The sequence below is a fragment of the Prionailurus bengalensis genome, chromosome A1 (assembly GCF_016509475.1).
Source record: "Prionailurus bengalensis isolate Pbe53 chromosome A1, Fcat_Pben_1.1_paternal_pri, whole genome shotgun sequence".
Taxonomy (NCBI): Eukaryota; Metazoa; Chordata; class Mammalia; order Carnivora; family Felidae; genus Prionailurus; species Prionailurus bengalensis.
In genome coordinates, this window is record NC_057343.1 from 52,078,174 (window position 1) to 52,101,247 (window position 23,074).

At 38.8% G+C, this 23,074-nt stretch overlaps 1 protein-coding gene across 2 annotated transcripts in view; it reads left to right on the top strand.

Annotated features, from left to right (window-relative positions):
• The window catches only part of SLAIN1 (SLAIN motif family member 1), a 62,177-nt gene that overhangs the window by 8,282 nt on the left and 30,821 nt on the right, over positions 1 to 23,074 (top strand). For both annotated transcript variants that reach the window (XM_043581147.1, XM_043581156.1), the window contains exon 2: positions 6,110 to 6,249. In XM_043581147.1, the coding sequence (XP_043437082.1) occupies positions 6,110 to 6,249 (140 nt within the window). The remainder of the gene's footprint in view (positions 1 to 6,109; positions 6,250 to 23,074) is intronic.

Consider the following 23,074-nt stretch of genomic DNA (forward strand, 5'->3'; position numbering starts at 1 on the left):
GCATTGTTCTGTTTTCTAATTTTTATTGTGTTTTATATATTGAAGTGTACTGTGATTTGGATACCTAATCCTTCTTGATTTCTTTAGCTTTCTTTATCCCTAGTTTTCTAAAATGTCATGTTGTACCTTGATAGAGGCCTCTCTATTTGTCGTACTGGACTTTGTAGGTGTTTTCACTTTAGAGCCCAGTGGCCTGCCTTCAATTCTCAGAATTTTTCTGCCTTTTTAAAAAAAAAAAAAAAAACTTTTTCCCGTGTGTGTGTGTGTGTGTGTGTGTGTGTGTGTTTTAGAACCTGTAAAATAAGGTGCAGGCCCACCTGTACAATCATTTAATTTTTTAATCTGTCTTCTTTCATTGAAAGTAAATCTGTCTTTGTTTTGCATCTGGAAGACTTCTTGATCTTTCAAACTCACTTATTGAATTTTCTGTTTCTGCTAAAATAGTTTCATTTTCCAAGAATGAAGAAACCCTTCCTTCCTTTTTTTTTTTTTTTTGTGAAAGCAATGTTTTCTCTCAGATGATACCAATTTTAGTTGTTTTAGATTTTTCATCAGTTCCATGCATTGATTTCTCAGTTCTTTTTTTCTCTACTTTTAGTCTCAGCCTTCTATTTACAAGGAATAGTCTAGGTATCTGGTGTCATTGATTATCTGTTTATACCCAAAGGAGACAGTTACTGAAATTGATCTGAAGTTCGGCATGGGTAGAGCTCTTCATAAGTGATTGGATGGGTAGTCAGTTCACGTTTCATTCAGCATTTCTAGGTCTTCTCTTGGGTTCATCTGTTTCTCCAGACACAATGATTCTATACTGCTGAGAGATAGAAGTAATTCAGTCAATTCTAGGAATGTAAAGGGAGAATGGGGCTAGGGTTTTAACCAGTCAGCATGTAGACTTTCATTTCACGTCTCTGGCTCAGTAAAGTACTTCATCCTTCGTTCTGCTAAATTGATGTGCCTGAAGTCAGAACTTCTGGGTCAGCCTGTCCAGATCTTAAGTTGGCTCTGGTCTTAAGTTGTGATGGCAAAGAGGTGGTGGGACTGAGCCTGTTGGGAGTGAGCAATGCTTTTGAATATGCTACAAGGCTGTGTGGTCAAATTAAAGAACTATATTGCATAGGCCTAAGGGATTAAGGAAATCTTCTTAAAGAGTTCCCTTATAAGTAAGAAAATCCACAAAAAATGACCTCAAATGTCCAACTGAGGCAACCTGGTTGGTGGAAGCTTTCTTATAGAAGATAAGAGCAGTTCTTATGATGCTAGAGGTAATGGGCAGAGCAGTGCTTCAGACAGTAGCTTCCTGTGGCAGCTGAGAGGATTTGAGAAAAAGCAGAGACTCAGGTGGTGACCTGAATTTGTGCGTTAAACAGTGAGGATAACTTACTAAAGAAGTCTAAAGATAATTTCCACAGTTGACTAAATTAGTGGTTCATTTCTGTCAGGGCTGTGGCACCTACTTGTTTCACCTGAATTCATCTGATTCACCTTGAGATGGCTACTCAAGTCTCAAGGACACTGAGGGACAGAAAACAGTAGGTTCCTGTCTTGTGAATTTTTTAGCTTTATTGAGACAGTAGTGAAGTATAAGCTGCCTGTATTAAAATATATTATTTGATAGATTTTGACATATGTACACACCAATAAAACCATCACCACAATTAAGAAGAGTGGACATATCTTAATGCTCCAAGTTTCTTTGTGGCCCTTTGTATGCCCTCTCTCCTCCTGCCTACCTCCCATCAAGGGAACCACTGGTCTGCTTTTGGTCAGTTTAGATTAGTTGCATTTTCTATACTTGCATATATACGAAACTATATAGTATGTATTGTTTTTTGTTGGTTTTTGGTCTGGCTTTTTACAATCAAGATAATTATTTTGAAATTCTTCTGTGTTGTTACATGAATCAATAGTTTATTCCTTTTTATTGTGAGAGCTGTTAGACTGTATGGATATAACAATGGTTTGTTTATCCATTCATCTTTAAATGAACACTTGGGCTCTTTTCAAGTTTTGGCTATTCCAAATAAGTCTTTGTGTGGACCCATGCATTCATATCTTTTGACTAAGTACTTGCTGTTGAGAGGCTGGAACAGAGTAGGTATATGTTAACTTTTTACGAAGCTGCCAGTCTTTCCCATAGTGCTTATGCTGTTTCACATTTCCACCAGCACTGTATGAGAGTTGCAATTGCACCTTATTATCACCGATAACTTGCCATGGCCAGTCGTTTTAGTTTTAACCGTTCTAATAGATGGGCAGTAGTACCTCGTAGTGGTTCTGCTTTGCATTTCCCTAATAACAAATGATGAGCGTATTTCCTATAATGCTGTTTGCCATTCATAGATTTTGTTTGGTAAAATGTTCAAATCTTTTGTCCATTTTAAAAAATTGAGTTGCTCATTATTAAGTTTGCAGAGTTTTTATGTATATTCTACATACAAGTTTTTAAACCAGATATGTGATATGCAAATATTTTTACCCAATCTGTGGGTTATCTTTTATTCCTTCTCTTTCAGAGAGCAAAGGTTTAATTTTAATTTTAGTGAAGCCTAATTGATAAAATTTTTTTTTCTTTTATGGATCATACTTTCCATATAAGAAATTGTATCTAAGAAATATTTACCAACTCAGGTTTACAAAAACTTTGCCCATGGTTTCTCATTAAAAGTTTTATAGTTCCAGGTTTTCCATTTTTGTGAACGTGTCTTGAGTTAACTTTGGCTCTTGTGTGAAGGCTGAGTCAAAGTACTTTCTGCGGGGTGCCTGGGCGGCTCAGTCAGTTGAGTGTCCAGCTCTTGATTTAGGCTCAGGTCATGATCCCAAGGTTGGGGGCTCAGCCCACCATTGGACTCTGCCCTGAGCATGGAGACCACTTAAGATTCTTTCCCTCTGTCCCTCTCTGCCTCTGCTGTTCTCCCCCGTTTGGGTGTTCTGTCTCTAAAAAGAATTAAAAAATTTGCTTTTTGCAGATAGATATCCATTTGTTTCAGCATGATTTATTCAGAAGACCATCTTTTCTTCATTGAATTGTCTTTATACTTTGTCAAGAATCAGTTTTCCATATGTGTATAGTTCTGGACATTTTGTTTCCCCATTGAGCTGTATATCTTTGCGTCATACTAAACTGTCTTCACTGTTGTAGCTTTGTAATGTGTCTCAGTCAGTGGTAGCTCTTGAACTTCATTGTTTTTTAAAGGTTGTTTTGACTCTTCTAGGATCTTTGCATTTCCATATGAATTTTAGAATCAGCTTTTACATTTCTTTAAGAAGCTTACTGAAATTTGGGAATTTTGTTAAATAGATAAATTTAGGGATAATTTACATCTTAACAATATTCTGCCTTCTAATCCATGAACTTGGTCTGTATTTTTATTTATATCTTCTTTAATTTTTTTCAGAATGCTTTGTACTTTTCAGTGTAGAGGGCTTGACATACTTTGTCAGATTTATCCTTAGGTATCTTTTTTTTTTTATACTATTGTAAATGGAAAGTGAAATTTCAAAAATGCTGATTGTTGCTAGTATAGAAATGCAGTTAACTTTTGTATGTTGATCTGGTATGCTACAATCGTGTTACTAAACTCCCTTCTTAGTTTTGGTATCTTTTTTGTAGGTAGATGATCATGTCATCTGTGAATAACGATAGATTTACGACTTCCAGTCTAAATGTTTTTATTTATTGCATGATTGTACTAGCTAGAACCTCTAGTCTTTATATCGTTCTTGATGTTAGGGGAAAAGTGTTTAGTCTTTCACTGTAAAGACACTGTTTTTGTAAATGCCTTTAATTAGATTAAGGGTGTTTCCTTTTTAATTTGCTGAGAGTGTTTAATGGATGGATGTCATATGCTTTTTTCTTTGTTGAGATTATTACATGCCTTTTCTGTGATAAGCTACACTGATATTTGAATGTTAAGCCAATTTTCATTCCTGGGATAAACCCCACGTGGTACTGATAAAGCATCCCTTTTACATACGGTTGGACTCAATTTGCTAAAATATTCAGATTTGTGCTTCTGTGTTCATGAGGGATATTGGTCTTCAATTCCTTTCTTTATAATATTTGGTAGAATTTAGGAGTGAAGCCTTCTGGACCTGGGCTTTTTGTTGTGGGTAGTCTTTTACATTTATATCCTTTAACTTTTAACCTGTGTGGTTATATTTAGAGTGCATATATTGTAGACAGCATATAATTGGGTCTTTTCTGATCACTTTAAAAATGAGGAGAAATGTGCTCACGTGCCCATCAGAAGATACCCCTTAGTTTTTATTGGCTAGAATTGTTTCCAGAGCTTGTGCCTAAACCAGTAATCAGGCAACTAGGAATAATGGAAATACTCAGATTGGCTTAGCCCAGTGCACCCATCTCTAGGTGAGCTCTCCAGACAGTAATATCAGCATCACCTGGGTACTTACTAGACGTTCAGATTCTTTGACCTCATTCCAAACATACTGAATCGGGTAGGTTAGACCTGCCTGCGACCAAGTGTTTAGCAATTTGTGTTTTAAAAAGCCTGCTAAGAGATCCCAATGCACCAGAGATTGAGAACAACTGACTTAGGCTAGCCTTTACTTGGGAGTCTACAGCAAGCCACCCAGTACTGGACAGTTCAGAGGTCTTTCAGCAAGGGAGGGTGAAAAGGATGGATTTACATAGGTAGGTATTAATCTTGTCACAGTAGACCAAGGCGGGGCCCAGGAATAAGTTTTGACTAATGACTATATTCCTGATAAAGGGAGGACCGCGGTTCACTCTCTAAGGGAAGAATGTTCTATTAGGATTACTACTAAATTGATTAAAAGATATTTTAAATCTGCATCTGCAGCAGGAGTTGGCAAACTGTGTCCTGGGGCAAATCAGGCCGGCTGCGTGGTTTGAATGGCTAGTCAGCTAGATATTTACATTATTAAAAGACTGGGTAAAAAACCCAGAAGAATACTCTTTCATGACATTGAAAATTATGGGAAATTCAAGTTCCTGTGTCTATAAATATTTTGGAGAAGCACAGTCCTATTTATATACGGTCTGTGATGCTTTGGAGCTGCCACAGTGGAGTTGAGTGGTCGTGACAGAGACTGTGTGGCCCACAGAGCCTAAATATTTACTAGCTGCCCCTTTATAGAAAATGTTTGTCAACCTCTGATCTACAAGAAGAATTTGCTGAAGAATAGTACCACTCCCCAACCATCTTGGATAACTGAGAAATTATTTTGACAGATGGGAGTCCTGACTATAACAGTATGAGAATGAATAATGAACTAAGGTGTTCTAAGAAAATGCGCTCATTAGAATTGTGGTAACTTTGTTTAAAGAAGTATTACTTTCACGATATTTATAATTAGAATGCAGCTTTACAAATGTTAATTACTAGAACCAGTGGTTATAATTTTCTTTCTTTTTTTGTCAGCTAAGGCGATGAACTTCTTTTGTATAACCCTGTGACTGAAAATACTCTCTAAGTTACCTTAGCACCATATATCAGAAATAATATTACGGTTATTTTGAGTTCTGCCTATTCTGTTTAATGGTATAGATGCTGAAACCAGACTTTTCCCTACAACATATCTTTGAAAGCTGTTTGGCTTTCTTGAGAAAGAAGCACATACCAGATTTAGTACAGATTTGAGACGGGGAATAACTGATTATTTAAGGGTTGAGAGGATCAACAGACTTTCACTAGTTTTAGGCTTATATTTTTAAAAAGCACATAAGATTTGCCTCGTTTGCCGTGTCATGTTTACATACATGAGCTCAGTTCACGTAAGATTCTGTCACCAAAGAGATGAAAGTGTCCATTTCTACAAATGCAAGTGAGGTAGTCAGATCATCGCGGTGCCTGTTCAAGGTCAGTTCAATAACAAAAGCCTCCTTTCTGACTATGAGATGTTGGTTTATAGTTTTTTGAAGTCCTCCTTCCCACCAAGCTACAGAGAGCATACTATTTTATTTGGGGGCATTTCCCTGTTAAAAAATAATTTTGGTATTTGAAGTAATCAAATGTGAGCTTTGTTTCACTAGAAACTTGTTAAATACATGTTGTTTTCCCTAGAAGAGGGGTCATCTCTGTATACCTATATAATACCTATAATGTAGATTTCTCTTTTTAAGGTTATACGTTGGCTCTTCAAAGACATTCACATCATCAGAGAAATCCCTGAGCCCTTTGCAGTGGTGTAGACACGTCCTAGATAATCCGACTCCAGAGATGGAAGCAGCAAGGCGTTCCCTGTGCTTTAGACTGGAGCAAGGTAATTTCGAACCTGCGCATTTACATTCTCGAACTCTTGCCACCGTCAACTCTGTTTTTGTTGCTGGTTTTGGAATTGACAGTTAAATGGAAAAAACCTGCCCAAAGGTATAGCTGTTACATGCAATTTGCTTCACATTTATTACACATCAGGATTTCCCAGTGTAAAATGTATTTAGATTCATGCTTGTTTTTAGCCACATTTTTAGCTTGTGTTAGTTTGTATTGAAAGATAGGAATAAACTTTATTTTTCTGTGTTTTTCTTTCTTTCTGTTTGCAAATATACCAATAAATAAAATGGGTCAGCCTTTAATTCTCTGGGGACAGCAAGAAGGTGGTTGTGTGGCTGAATTCCAGGATAGAAAACTGAAGTTTCATTGGGACCTGAGTTCTGACCTTTTTGAGTTCCATGAATGTTTAATTGGGTTGTATAACTGGAAGTCCTAACCTTTATAAACTGGGAAATAATCTTCACACTGTATATAACATTAGTTAACTTATGGAGCCCAACATAAGTTTAAGTAAAACAAAACAAACAAAAATGGACTGCTGTGGAAGGAAGAGCAGTAAAAGGAATTAGTAAGCAGGACTTAGCTCCTTGCCATTTATATTTAATTAAGGCTGTGATTATTTAGGTTTTTGCTCATCTCTTAACTCTTGGTATCTCTTTCATTATCTAGCAGCAGTGTTTCCATTATCCGTATCACACTTGAGCTTGGAATTACAGATTCCTGCCTCTTCCAGATTAAATAATCAGAATAACTGGGAGTAGGGTCATGGGAATCTGCACCGACAAGTTCACCAGTGTGATTCTTACGCACACTGTAGTTTGAGAACATCACCTATGCAGCCTTTCGGGGATAACGATGGTTATCAAATTTTGGACAGGAGACAAAGTATAAAAGGTGACATTTCTTGAGCTCTTAATTCTGTGACAGTCAGTGCATTAGGTTCTTGACATCCTTCATTTTATTCAGCCTAACCACACTCATCTGTAGTGGGCACTATACCCACTCCTAGAGAAGGGACAGGTGGAGTGGAGGGCAGTTAAGAGGGTTACTGGGGCCAGAGTGACACCGAGGGGCAGAGCCAGAACCTGGGTCTCCTTGACCCTAACGACTGTCCTTAATCAGTCTTCTGCTTTTTTTGGCACAGCCATGACTGAATATCAACAGAAATCTGTTTTAAATATTTGGGAAACATCAAATTAAAAGGCACATTTTATTAACATTGTAACTAAAACGAAATAACTTATTTAGTAATTAGTTGAAGAGTGGGGTAGGAACAAAGGAGAAGTATTAGGGTTAAAGCTTTGGTGACAGATGCTTATCTAAGATAGCAACCATCTGAGTTAGGAGACTTTGTTCATCTACCTAGCTGACCCTCAGCAAACCATTAAGTCCCTCTGGGCTTTTTAAAGGGTTATGTTGACTGTCTCTAAGGTTCCTTATTCAAACATCTCTTGATTCAACTACTCTTTATATGGACACTCTTATATATGAATTTGGCTCAGTTTCATTTGAAGTAAAGTTCAAATGAAATTCAGAACTAGAATCCTTTAGTTGAGGGATCAACAAATTTTTTCTGAAAGGGACCTGATAGTAAATATTTTAGGCTCTGCAGTCCGCACGGTCTCTACCCTCAGTAGAAAGCAGCCATAAATGCAAACGTTAATGAGCAAGGCTCAGTTCCAGTAAACCTTTATCTGTGGACACTGAGATCAGAGACTGGAGTAGGAACTGGAGTGGACACTGAGGTATGAAACTAGGGATGAGTTGGACTTGGGCTACCCAGGCCTTAGTTTGTGACCCCTGCTTTAGTTCATTTGCACACAAGGTAGATTTACATACAAGATTGACTTAAAAAAAATAGAGGCTTTGGGGGCACCTGGGTGGCACCTTGATTTCAGCTCAGCTCAGGGTCAAAAGGTTTGTGGGATTGAGCCCCACATCTGGTTCTCTGTTGACAGCGAGGGCCTGCTTGGGATTCTCTCTCTCTCTCTCTCTCTCTCTCTCTCTCTCTCTCTCTCTCTCCCTCCCTCCCTCCCCCTCCCTCCCTCCCTCCCTCTCTCCCTCCCCCTCTCTCCCTCCCTCCCTCCCCCTCTCTCCCTCCCTCCCTCCCTTCCCCTCCCCTCCCCTCCCTCCCTCTCTCCCTCCCTCTCCCTCCCTCCCTCCCTCCCCCTCCCTCCCTCCCTCTCTCTCTCCCTCTCTCCCTCTCTCCCCCCTCATGTGTTCTGTCTCTCAAATAAACATTTAAGAAAAATAGAGGCTTTGTTAAGTTTAATGTAAATAATCCTTATTGGTGGCTGCTTTTGAGAATTGAGACTAAGTGCCTGATTATCTAATTTTCCTTTCACTGACAGGCGGCTAAAGCAGAACTGTGAGGTCATGAGGACAAGATTTAATGTGCTGTAGTTTTATTCATAATGTAATGAATTTAAATTTCATGTAAGAGTTTAAGCAGAGAACTAGCTTTCCAAAACCTACATTAGTGTTTTGTGAAATTTGTGTATAAATCTAAATCCTCTTTTGCTGTGAGACTAAATGGTTTTGTTCCAAAGATCCATAACCCCCTTAGGAGATAAGAAGTCACTGATTACAGTAGGTTGTTCATTGGATGAAATTTGTTTTTGAAATTTAACTTATATTTTATAAAGCAATCTATCATTTAGATTTACTCTTATGAGTATTACAGGGAAAATAGCATATTCCTACCCACCTCTCATGCCCATTTGATTACCCAGATTCAGTTACTTAACAAAAGCTATTTGTTTTGGTTTTGCTATTTATCTCTCATTAAATTCCCATACCTATAAGTTGTCAACTTCTTGCTTTGAGTTGTGAAGGTTTAATTCTTTTTACTACCTTCTTCCCTTTACACCTTTTCTCTGCACATCTTCCCATGTAGCTTTTTGCCAATCTTTAAATAGATTGTTTAATATTGATTACAACAGAAATAATCTTATCTAGGTCATGCAACATTTTATTGTTTTTTCATCTAATCTTTTGGTTTTTTTCTGGAGTTAAAAGTAAAAGGACCCTTACTTGCTGGTTTTGGTTTTTGTCGTTAATTTAACCCCACACACTCCAAATGAACCATCCTCAGTACAGCTAGACATACAAATCCACCAAGGGTTTTATTTCCCTTTGTTTTTCCAGCCGTTCCTCCTGGTAGTGCCCTCGGCTGGCCCACGATGTGCTCTGAACTGGCTCTCCGCAGGCCCATGCGGCTCTCGTGGGACTTCCTCTTACCCTCGTTCTGCGGATCCTGTCCCCTTTCCAGTGTCACAGTGCCTGTTTCCTGGATGCAAACTTCCTTTTCCTTATATTCCCTCTTTGGGGAAAATTCATTCTCCTCTTGCCTTTTTGGGGGAGTAGAAGAGAAATGAGGATATGGGAGACAGAAACTTTGAGAGCCTCCTATGTCTGAAAGTGTCTGAATTATATCTTTGATCTTGATTATTCTTTGAGCTAGGTGTAGAACTCTAGGTTAGAAACCAGTTCCAGCAGAGTCTAGGAGACATGGCTCCATTATATTTTAGCTTCGGGATTGCTGTTGAAGTCCTCGTACCATTCTAATTTCTGATTCCTGTGAGCTTTCTCTTTAAAATACCTTTTAGATATAATTTTAGAATCTCTTCATTCCTAGTACTTTGAAATTTTCATTTTTTGTGCTATATAGTTAGTGGGCACTTTCAACAAGGAAACTTTAGCTCTACAAAATGTCTTGTGTTATTTCTCTGTAAATCCATCCTCTCCTCCAGTTTTCTCTATTCTTTCATTCTAGACACTCCTTTTAAGTCAAATGTTGAATTGCCTGCTTTGATGTTCAGATTTTATATTCTTCTCTTCTGTTTTCTGCCATGATATTGGTATTCTACTTTCTTGGAGATTGTAAAAATTCCTCTTCGAAACCTCTTTGCTGCATATTAAGTTCATTCCATGTGCTGGGCACCATTGTAGGGAATGAGGGAATGGGGGTGCAGCAGGGACCAAACAGGTGTTAAGTCCATGCCGTCGCTGAATTTACCTTCTAGCATGCACACCTTTACTCAGTCCTCCTGGTTTTGTAAGGTACTGTTATTTGTGTAAGGTATCTTAACTCCAGTAGCTTTTTACTTCAGTTTATTTAAGCAATGGAACCTGTCTTTGATAACAGCAGGAGAGGGGTAGCTCTTTGGGGAGTTGAGAGGGAGTGTTTTCCTAAAGACTTCCCAGCAGTCATCTTGTTTTTGCTTTACTCTGAAGCTCCATGCCTTCAGGGAGGGAAGGGTGTGTGGTATCCTGCACATTCAATTCTAGAACATTCCAGTTTCTTGTTGGCTTATCCCCCACTCTGGGACCTTGGAGCAGAGAATGTCAAAACCCAAGCCCATTACCTAATGTTTATCTATTTTCCGTTTGTCAGTGAAATGACCTTCTTAGACTGATAGTGTCTCTTTTCTTGTTTGGTCTTACTTGTAGGTTTAGAAGACTTTTGAGTTTAGCTGTCATTCTAGTGTGTTTTTTTTAACTGAATTTTATTGTTTGTTCAAGTATAATTACCAGTTTGAGGTGCACAGTATAATGATTCAACAATTCTATATATTTGTCAGGGCTCATCAAAGTAGGTGTACTCTTGGGGCGCCTGGGTGGCTCAATTGGTTAAGTGTCCAAATCTTGATTTTGGCTAAGGTCATGATCTCACTGTTCATGAGTTTGAGCCCTATGTCAGGCTCTGTGCTGACAGTGAGGAGACTGCTTGGGATTCTCTGTCTCCCACTCTCTCCATCCCTCCCCTGCTCGTGCTCTCTCTCAAAAATAAACATTAAAAAAAAAAAAGTGTACTCTTAATCCCCTTTATCTGTTTCACCCATTCCTCCTACCTCTCTTCTGGTAATCACCAGTTCTTTGTATTTAAGAGTCTGTTTCTTTGTCTTTTTTTTTTTCATTGTTTGTTTGTTAAATTCCACATATGAGTGAAATCATATAGTATTTGTTTTTCTGACTTATTTCACTTACCATTATATTCTATTCTCAACATCCATGTTGTTACAAATGGTTAAAATTTCATTTTTTATGGCTGAGTAATCTTCCATTCTATATATACCATATCTTCATTCATCTATCAGTGGACACTTGGGTTGCTTCCATATGTTGGCTTTTGTAAATAATGCTACATTAAACACAATAGTACATATGTTTTCAAATTAGTGTTTTTGTGTTCTTTGGGTAAATACCTATTTTTTACTGGAATTACTGGATAATAGGGTAATTCTATTTTTAAAGTCCTAGCCACAGCAGTCAGACAATAAAAAGAAATAAAAGGCATCCAAATTGGTAAGGAAGAAGTAAAACTTTCACTATTTGCAGATAATATGATAGTATATATAGAAAACCGTGAAGACTCCACCAGAAAATTACTCGAACTGATTAATGGATTCAGTAAAGTCACAGGATACAAAATTAATGTACAGAAATCTGTTGTGTTTTTATACACTAATAATAAAGCAGCAGAAAGAGAAATTAAGAAAACAATCCCATTTACAGTTGGCACCAAAAATAATAAAATACCTAGGAATAAGCTTAACCAAGGACCTGAAAGCCATATGCACTCCAAAAACTATAGAACATTGATGAAAGAAATTGAAAATGACACAAATAAAAGGTATTGGATTGGAAGAACCAATATTGTTAAAAATGTCCATACTACCCAAAGCAGTCTATAGATGTACTGTAATATCCCCATCAAGATACTAACAAAATTTTTCTCAGAAGTTGAACAGATAATCCTGTACTTTGTATGGAACCACAAAAGACCCCGAATAGCCAAAGCAATCTTCAAAAAGAACAAAGCTAGAGGTATCACAATACCAGATTCAAGCTATACTACAAAGCTATAGTAATTGAAACAGTATGGTACTGGCACAAAAATAGACACATAGATCAATGGAACAGAATAGAGAGTCCAGAAATAAATCCATGCTTTATGGTTAATTAATCTATGACAGAAGAGGCAAGAATATACAATGGGGAAAAGACCACCTCTTCAATTAACGGTGTCGGGAAAACTGGACAGCTAGATGCAAAAAAATCACACTGAGCTACTTTCTTACACCATACATAAAAATAAACTCAAAATGGATTGAAGAACTAAACTGTGAGACCTGAAACCATAAAATTCCTAGAAGAAGACACAGGCAATAATTTCTTTGACATCAGCCATAGAAACCTTTTTCTAGATTTGCCTCCTGAGGCAAGAGAAAGAAAAACCAAATTAAACTATTGGGACTACACCAAAATGAAAAGCTTTTGCACAGCAAAACAAAAACGCAGCCTACTGAATGAGAAGGTACTTGCAAATGATATCCAAAAAGAGGTGACTATCCAAAATATATAAAGAACTTCTGCAACTCAACACCAAAAACCCAACTGAAATGGGCAGAGGAATGACCCCATTAAACATTTTGCTAAAGACCTACAGATATCTGGCCAACAGACACATGAAAGGTGTTCAACATCACTCCTTAGGGAAATGCAAATTAAAACCACAATGAAATATCACCTGACACCTGTCAGAATGACTAAAAATCAAAAAACAAGAAACAAGTGTTGATGAGAATGTGGAGAAAAAGGAACCCTGGTGCACTGATGATGGGAATGCAAACTGGTGCCACCACCATGGGAAACAGTATGGAGGTTCCTTAGAACATCTAGTGTGGTTTTCTAAGAGAATAGAGAGGAATTGATAGTCTTCAATATCGAAGAATTCCTACTGGCTTCCAATGAAGGGGATCCTTTGTCAATGATAGCTGATTAACAGGTAACAGAAATTATGGTTTTAACTATTCATATCGTCACATGAATATTTAATTAGGATTATGTAAACATTCCATATTTTAGAACTTACAAGTAATTCTAACAAAGCATTTTGTTCAGACTTCATTTCTGTCTTGAGCAATCAACATTTTCAAGTAACAACTCTTATTGAGCATTTTCTTTGAGAGCAAGTTTGTTTCCTTTAATTTGAATAGAAATTGCCCAAGGACAGTGACCTTGTTTTATTGGTCACACCAGCTAAAAGGGAACAGTGATTACTGTTGCTAAAATAAATGAATTTTTGTTTATTTTGTAGAGAGAGTGAGCAGGGGAGAGGAACAGAGGGAGAGAGAATCTTAAGCAGGTTGCACACTCCACACCGAGCCCACCATGGGGCTCAATCCCACGACCCTGGGATCATGACCTGGGCTGAAATTGAGAGTCGGATGCTCAACTGACTGAGCCACCCAGGCCACCCTGTTTAATTCTTCTTGAGCCTAATGTCACAGTTACTGCAAATTTCAGTTTTGGTTTTGCACATTTTCAGATGGAATGGAGTCTTTGCACCACTTTCCTTACCAACCATATCATTCTTTTCTTTTCAGTGTCCTTTGAAGTATTAGTTTGCAGCCTTGTTTTACCATTCACAAGCATGTTTATATTAAAATAGGTTTTACTTACTGCCTTTTGTTGGAAATGAGTGGTTGTACCTGCTCCCCACCCCCTCCCCGAATTTAAAGACTGTTCACTAAGACCATCTGCTGCCATGACAAGGAGGGATGACAGATTAGATTTTTTGAAAGGGAAGTGTTTTCCCCTTTCTGCCTCACTTTTCCCATCTCTCTCACTTGTTAACCAAGGGGTAAGTAAATGTTCTTTTCTGCTAGCCTGGGCTTTAGATTAGATGTTGCTTTCATAATTAGCAAATATGTTGATATTTGGTTTCTATTTCTTGACCCTGATGCTTCTGGGAAGAAAATTACTCAAAAATTAGAGACCAACTCTCTGTAGAATGTGTGGATGGGGGTCCGTAGTTATGAGGAGCCGGTGTTTCTGTGGTGGACCTTCTACCCCTCAGTCCCCTGGTCCTACATCCCTTCCTTATTCCTTCCTGGACCCTAGGAATGTAGCATGTACTGTTTTCTTGGTTGCAAGTTAGCAGTCTTCCCTGCTTAAGAAGTAAACTTCTCCGGGAGCACATCTGCGTAGGAGCTGGTCAAGCTCAGTTTCTGTGGCTGCTTCGGGTAGCGTTTCTCCCAAGGTTCTCTGTGTAGTTGCCAATAAGTTTACTTTGATTGTCACTTTGTGAAGGACCCCTGGCTCTCTTCCTGCTGCCTGCTTTCTGTCGGGGGGCCATCCTAGTCCTTCATGCTGTATCTGACAACCTCATGACCCTGGAACTAGGTAACAAAACCTGGTAAATTGTGGGAGAATGTATGGGAAGTGTTCACATTTTGTCTTGAGGTTATGAGAACAGGCTTATTAAATAAAATCCTACCCTTCTGAAGAAAGTTTGTTTTTCTGAAGAAAATGAGGAACAGAAAGGGACGTTTTGTGTAAGTTTTATTGGGAGATAGCACCTGCATTGAGACCTTTTTCAAGATACTACTAAAAGAAATGCTTTGTCTTCACAGCTACAGTTTTGCAATTTGGTTAAACGTGTGTGTTTAAGATACAATAGGACAATTATTTTTGGTGTAAGGGTGTGAGTGTGTGTGTGTGTATACGTATATGTATATGTGTATATATCCGTGTGTGTATATATACATATATATGTGTATATACATATATGTATACACACACCCCTACAGATGACTCATATGTATCCAATGCTCCTAAATTCTCAAAGGAAACATTAATTGAGCAAGTCACTTAATATTTTAATTGAAAATTAATTAAATTGAAACTTTGATTGTAGATCCCCAACTTATTTTCCCCTTTTCCAAACTGATCTTTTCATGCTCAAATTTCATAATTTATAAGGTCTTCTATATCAAGTAGTCCACACAGGCCGGGTACTTAAGCTTTCCCAGCATCCTCTACACGTACCTTAAATTTGTAGAGTTGTTGTAGACAGTAAGTAAAGATATTTGTGAAGCAGACATAATAAAAGCTTAAATATTAGGTTTCTTTCCTGATACATTTGAATAATGTAAATGGCTTTTTTGATAATGTACAGAAAGTAATGTTAAAAGTGAAAAAACTCTAATAAAAGTGATTTTATTAGAGTTAGGGGTGCCTGGGTGGCTCAGTCAGTTGAGTGTCCAGCTCTTGATTTCAGCTCAGGTCATGATCTCATGGTTCTTGTGGGATGGAGCCCTGTGTTGACCTCTGCACTGACAGCTCAGAACCTGCTTGGGATTCTTTTTCTCCCTCTTTTTGCCCCTCTCCCGCTTAAAATAAATACATAGACATTTAAAAGAAAGTAATTGCCAAAAGTTAAATCTTTTGGTACTTCTTAATCTACAGTCTATTCGTATAAAATTAAGAAAGCCTAGAATAATATTTTCTCCCCCCCCCCCCAGAAAAAAACATTGGACCCTGATTTGAATATACATTCTTAGACAAAACACTATATCTTGGTTGGTTTTTCTCTGTTGAAAATGGTCCTAACAGTGTTTGTTATTTTCCATTTGGAAGTGCCTTGTTTTTGAGCATCTTTTTACTTAATTTTTAATGCATATATGCCTTCTTTCAAGTAAGGGGTATAAGAGTGTGTGTGTGTGTGTGTGTGTGTGTGTGTGTGTGTGTGTGTGTCTCTGATAATGGAGGGCTGCACTTCAGTTTCCTTTCCAATTGCCAGTGCTTAATAAATTGTCAAACATGTTTTATGTTCTGAATGTTTGTTTTTTTATGATTTATTAATTGGAACACATTTAAATGTCTTACATGAGCGAAGAAACTAATTGAACATTGGTGTTATCGATGGCATCCAACTAGCCAACCCAAAACAATTACATGATGGTATCATTAAAATGATGGTGTTGGGGGTAGATATTTGAGTCTGTTTTGTTTGCTGCTATAACCCTCCCAGTGCTTAGAATAGTTCCTGTCATGTTGTAGGTATTGAATGCTAATTGTTGAGTGAATGAAGATGGTAGAAGGGTTTTTGATTTAGTAGCTAGACATAGTGCCCACTAGTGCCTCAGTGTTACTTAATTCTGATTAAGAGCATGTCACCGTCACTTGTCCCATGACTTATTTTGTAATTGGAAGTTCATACCTCTTAAAATTCCCTTCCGCTATTTTGCCCATCCCCTCCCACTCCTTCCCGAGGACAACCACCAGTTCTCTGTATTTGAGTCTGTTTCTGTGTTGTTCAGTTGTTTTGCTTTTTAGATTCCACGTATAAGTGAAGTAAGTCATACAGGATTTGGCTTTCTGTGTCCTATTTCACTTAGCATAATACTCTCTGGGTCCATCCTGTTGTCTCAAATGGCAAGATTTCCTTCTTTTTTATTGCTGAGTAATATCTTGTTGTGTGTACACGCCTTCTGTGTCCATCTGTCTATCAGTGGACACTTAGGTTGCTTCTGTATCTTGGCTGTTGCGGATAATACTGCAGTGGACGTAGGGGTGCATATATATTTTTGAATAGTGTTTTTGTTTTCTTTGGGTAACCTGCAAGTGGAATTGCTGGACTGTATGGTACTTCTATTTTTAATTCTTTGAGGAAACTCCATGATATTTTCCAGAGTGGGCGCACCAATATTTATTCCCACCAGTAGTCACAAGGGTTCCCTTTTCTCCACATCCTCACCAACACTTGTGATTACTTTTTTTTTCTTTGATACTAGCCAATCTGACAGGTGTGAGGTGATCGCTCATTGGTATAGTTTAAATAAGAAAAGACAGAAAGCATTTCACTTGTTTCCATGTCTTGCCTTGTAAGTGGGGATATTTCACAGATTTCACAGGCCTATTAGAAAGGTTTCAGGAAATGTTAAATTTGAAATTATTTTGGTAAATGTGAAATGCTGTGTACATACGTGGACACATTCCTGCTATGCAGTTTCTTATTCAGAATGTGAGCCAAAACATACAGGGAACCCTCTTCGTTTGGCTGTTTACACTTTATAGAAAACCAATAGCATTTTTTTTTCCTTTGGGAGGGGGTAGGTTTGTTTTCTCTACCTATAAATAAACATATTTTATTAGAGTTAGGATCTCAAATTGGTAAGTTTTGAGTGTAATTTAAGAATAGTAGAAAGTTAAGGCAACTTCATTAGCTTTTTTGTTTTATGCTTCTTCTTAAGTCTATATATGTTCCATTTCTGCTCTTCTTTTTCCCCACTTCCCCCACCCTTTTAGACTGTACGTAACAAACATCTCTAGAACTTTCATGGGTAGCATGGGCTCTTGCGATATCCTAAATTGAAATAAGGCTTATCTAGAGTCGGTGGTGAGTCTGTGTCATGAGGCTGGGACGTTGAATAACCAAATAATGATAAAAGAGCTTATCTGAGTAATTTGAGATGCCCAATATGTGGCTCACTTAATTTGGGGCCGGTTAATAAAAGCTTATCTTGCCTGGAGATACTTGAATATCCATAACTATTGAATCAGGACAGGTCACATTTGAGGAGTGTGGGTATAGTTTTCACAAATAGTGTAGCCCTACACAATTACTATCTTGGGTTGTGTTTCCTTATGAGCAATCTCTCATTTCCTCTGGGATTATATGCTAAGCAAATGTAAACAGATATTGCTTCTTTATTGAGTTTTTCTTTCATCTTCCTATGATACCAGTTTCTATTCTTAGTTGTTATGAGGTAGTATCCCTCTCTAAATTTAGCCAATGGAAAAGAAAGTTGTCGACGAATCCAGTGCTCTGAAGGTGGCCTTTTCATTTGTTGAAAGCTGCACAGATTGAACTGAGACATTAGGAGACTTATCAAGTGTCTGTCTCCTGGAATCTGTCCAGCTTCTCCTTGCCTGGCCCGAGATAGTATCTTCATCAGCTCATGTTTCCAGTCTTGAGGTGCTCTGTCAAATTGGGAACACAAAATTAAAACTTAGTCTGTGTAGTTCATTTTAGGTAAGCTTTGTAAAGGAGTCCCTTTCTCATTGGGAAAATAATCTGGAATCCTACTGAAATTTGCAGAGACAGGGTGTCTTGACATTTGCTATTTATTATTCCTGTGTGCTAGAAATTGAAGACACATTGTCATGGCTGTGGGCTTTCATCACATCTTTGCTTTGCTCAGATGTTCGGAAAAGTCCCACTGCGTTTCCTTCAGTGTTGGGAATGATGTACAGTAAGTAGCAAATTAATAGGGATTGTGATCCTATGGAATTTGCTGTTTCTATCCCATTATATCCAGCAACATGGATGTTTCCTTTTCTTCTTTTTCCTTTATCAGTTACATGTGTTTCTCTGTGGTTTTCTGTTTTTATTTTGCATTTCCACCACAAGAAAGTTATTAAAATAAGCAGTAGTGAAATAAGCAGCTTATGACAGTTCATGTTTGTTGTAATGAATATATAACTGACATGTTATTTTCTTACCCCAAAGAGGAAAAAGTAAAACAATAGACATTCTCCCACAGTAGTTGTTTACTGCTTTTATAGTACTCTGATGATGGAATTTGCTTCTATGGCAGTGAAACTTTATTTTGGTAGATGTTCATGTCTATTTCTTGGGACCTCTACAGAATAGCCAGTTTAGGCAAGAATTAGTAGATTCTCCTTTTTGGAATCATGGGGCCTTGATTAGAGAGACGATTCAAATGCTTAACCATGAAATAAATGAATTGAGCACTTGCTACCTGCAAGCACAGTGCTACATATGAGGGGTACGGTGGCAAGACGAACTCAGTACCTTGCGCTGGGAACACGCAGTCTGGTATAACTGACTGCACGGATAGCAGCTCTGGTTCTTTTTTTCTTCCCTTCTCTTAAAACAGGCCTGATGGTGCTAGTGGGCCCAAGTGGAAGGGGTATGCTTTCCCAAGGATGTGACATGTTTGTTGTAAGTCAGCAAGATTTGAGCAGGTAATTCTGGCGGGGGGCAGGGAGTGGCCAGACCACAGAAACAGCATGTGGAGAGATCTTGAGATGGGGTGAGACTCCAGACGTGAGAGGGAGCAGCAGACTGTTGCAGTGGGAGTGTGGTGGAGAGAAATGGAGCGGGGGGAAAACGTGAGCCTGGTGTTTGGTGATTCTGCATGAAATGAGAGGCAGGGTTTTCAGGGCACTTAAGGATTCTGGACTTTGTCTTAAGATGGTTGGGAATCCTTTGGATAGTTTTCAACAAAGGAGTGACATGACTGTGAAGAGGAAAGTGTCAGAGGGTTAACTGAATTATCTTGTTTTTTGTTTGTTTTTAGTTTATTTTGAGAGAGGGAGAGCTCATGTGCATGCAAGGGGGAGAGGGGCAGAGAGAGAAGAAGAAGGAGAGAATCCCAGGCAGGCTCTGTACTGTCAGTGTGGAGCCCGATGTGGGGCTCGAACTCACAAACTGTGAGATCATAACCTGAGCCAAAGTTGGACACTCAACCAACTGAACCACCCAGGCGCCCCAACATTTTACCACTCTGAGTGAAATATGGAAACCTCACTTTCATTTAGGTATCTTATCTTCCCCCACTTTTATTTTTATCTCGTTATATTAAATATAATTTGTTGTCAAATTGGTTTCCATACAACACTCAGTGTAACTTCCTCCACTTTAAATATCATTATCAGATGGTATTATAATTTTTGTTTCAATCATCAAATATAATTTAGCAAGCCATGAGGAAAAAGATGGTCTCTTCTTTGGACCCAGAGTTCTGTTTTCGTCTTGTTTTGTCTTCTTGGTGCCCCAGACCCCTTCTCTTACCATTTCCTTTCGATTTGAAGAACCTTCTTTAGCCAGTATTTGAGGGTGGCTCTGCTAGCAACAAATTCTTTGAGTTTTCCTTTGTCTGAGGCTGTTTCTCTTTCATTCCTGGTGAGTTGGTCAACCAGACCCAGAACGCGCAGCTGGCGGGCCTTTCCTTGAAAGAGGCTCTGCTGCTTCTCTGGCTTCTGTGGTTTCTGATGAGAAATCCACTGTTGCTCAAATGGGTGTTCCTCAGTAACGTTCCTGGGTAACGTGTCACTGCTCTCTGACTGCTTTCAAGATTTTTCTTTATCTTTAGTTTTCAGTAGTTCCGTATGATGTGTCTTGGCATGGATTTTTTGGAGTTTATGGTGTTCAGATTTCACTTAGTATGTTGGGCATCCCCATGACCCCCCTGCCCCAGTTTAGTAATTCACTAAAAACACTCACAAGACTCAGTGTATATTTGTACTCAAAGCTAGGATCTGTTAAAACAAAGGGATACAAATCAAAATCAACAAAGGGAAAAGGCACATGGAGCAAAGTCTGGAAGAAACCAGGTGCAAACTTCCAAGAATATTCAGGGTAAAACCAGATACCTGTTCTTAAAGAAGGGAGAGAAGTCTCAGCATGGGCTTCCTACCCCTAACTGAGAAGCAAGGCATGAGGCGACTTGAGTTGTAATGCCCACTTTAGACTGAGAAGGTTGGGGGCGGGGGCGCTGTTAGATGAACTTGTACAGCATTCCAAGGATCAAGACCTCCCTCCTTTGCACTGCTGGAGTCCTCAGCCACTCTGCCACTGCATGTCTAGGCACCTCACGGGAAGCTTGCTTCTGGAATAATCCAGGCATTGACATAGTACCTATTGTCCATGTTTTCAGTTGGAGGCCTGTTGGGGTAATAGCTGTACTGGTACAGAAGAAAGTCATGCCAGTTACTTATTCAGATTAACATAGTCCATATCCATAAATTTAGACCAGGAACCAAGTCTCATTTGCTTTTTGGGAAAACTAATAGCATGAACAAAATGAATAGATCAGCTGACTTTGTAGGAAACAAAACTAAGGGAATAGAGAACTCCATTTGCTTGGATTTAAGAGAATACTACACCTTTAAACAACATTACTGGGCAAAGCAGCAGTCAAATCATTATTTTTAGTCATTTTTAATTTCTTGGAAATACTGGAATAGGGATGGACAGGGCTAAGAACCAAGCTTATCCATAAGGAAATCTCCCCCCCAAAAGAGGAAGCATGAGAGCAGCTAGGGCACATGGAGGGCATGTCCCAAACCTCCAGTCTTTAACAGTTCTAGAAATTGGAACAGACAGTTGAGAGCAAGAAAGAATACAAGAAAATTTCTTTGAGCTGAAGAAAGACAACTCCCCAGCATGAACTAAGATAGATGAAAAAAGACCTAAACCCTAGACATCCTGGTTGAATTTCCAGGGTCAAAATTCTAAAAATGTTCAAAGGAAGAAACAGGTTGTTTGCAGTGTCATAGGCCTCAGACATTTCATCAGGGATACTAGATGCTAGCTGAATAATGAATCTTGTCCTTTCAGTTTCAAGGAAAGGTACTTTCAAGCTATAATGCTGTACCCAGGCAAATCATAGATTTGTGGAGACTAACGAAAGAGGGTTTTAGTTCTGCAAAGATTTAGAAAATTTACTTTACACACCCTGTTTTAATGGTGGGAAAAGTACAAGGAAGAAGATCCATGAGGCCTAAAGAAGAGTGGCCGTGGAGATGACCCAGGAGAAGCCAGGAACAAGGAAAGGAGAAAATGGGTTGACTCTCAAGGCTAGTGACATTTCTCACCCAGTGGTTTGGGGCCTAGTGCCAGACAATTCCTTTCCTTTTCCTGGGGTCTTCTGACCATACCCAGCTCTCCAGTAAAGATGCGTCTATCAGAACACTGAAATGCCAGTTGTGTGTGGTTTAACATTTGATGATGACCTTAAAGTTGTCCTGATCACAGCTATTGAACAGAATGGAGATACAGTAAACCTTGACAATGTAAAAATAGGACTGTGATGGTAGTGGAAGGGAAGAGAGAGAGTACATGGGCTAAATATCTAACCTTTTTCACTATGGGGAGTCAGATGGCAACAAGGTGAGGTTGATTTGTCTGCTTCTAGTTACACTTACAGGGACGCCTGGGTAGCTCAGTCTGTTCAGTGTCGGACTCTTATTTTGGCTCAGTTCATGATCTCATGGTTTGTGAGATGGAGCCTGCATTGATCTGTTGGGATTCTCTCTGCCCCTCCCCTGCTTGTGGGTACACACACTCTCTCAAAATAAACAAACAAAAGAGGTTACACTTTCATAGTAGTTATATTATTGTCCCCAGCTTCTCAAACAAAACTCCTGGAAAGGGGATCTGGATGGGAAAGGGAAAGAGATACCTGTTTATACCTTTATATATATTTTAATGTTCTTCCATGTGCAGGCATTTTAGTAAAATCATGCAGCAGCTACTTCTAGGGCCAAAAAAATAAGTTTTTTTCCTTGTCAAAATTCTTAATTATGTGTATTTACTTTCTACCACCTCTCAAGTTTAGTGGGTCAGAGGCCTTTTCTGCCATGGACTGTAAGCACATGCATTGTGTCCCTTATTGGAAGAAAGTATTTTAGCCCAGGAGATGATGAAGAGGAAGGATTATCCAAATTCTGTTTCCAACACTTTTCTGTTCAGGAATGTACAGGGTTTTCTAGTAGCCTGCTGGGCCTGTGTTTCCTAACATACCAAATGGTCAAAGGCAGGAAGGTTCTTATTGGTTATCCAGTCTATCCTTTCTGAAGAGGAAACACTTTCAGACATGAGATAATCTAGACTGTTTCTTCTAGAAATTGGACTCTGTAGCATCTTCCTTAACCTACCTCATTTTTTTTTAGGGTTTATTTCTTTTGAGAGAGAGCGAGGCAGCGCGGATGTGGGAGGGACAGAGAATCCGCACTGTCAGCACAGAGCCTGATGTGGGGCTCAAACTCACAAACTGTGAGATCATGACCTGAGCCAAGATCAAGAGTTGGATGCATAACCGACTGAGCCACCCAGTTACCCCTTAATTTACCACATTATTGCCATGTAGAACTTGGAAATTCCTCTAGCTGGGTGTCCTGGCTTGCAGGGGTGGCTGTAGTCCAACTTGAAGCAGCTGTTTAGAATCTGCATGACAATATCACATCATGAGCAGATTATTAGGTCATTCTTTTCC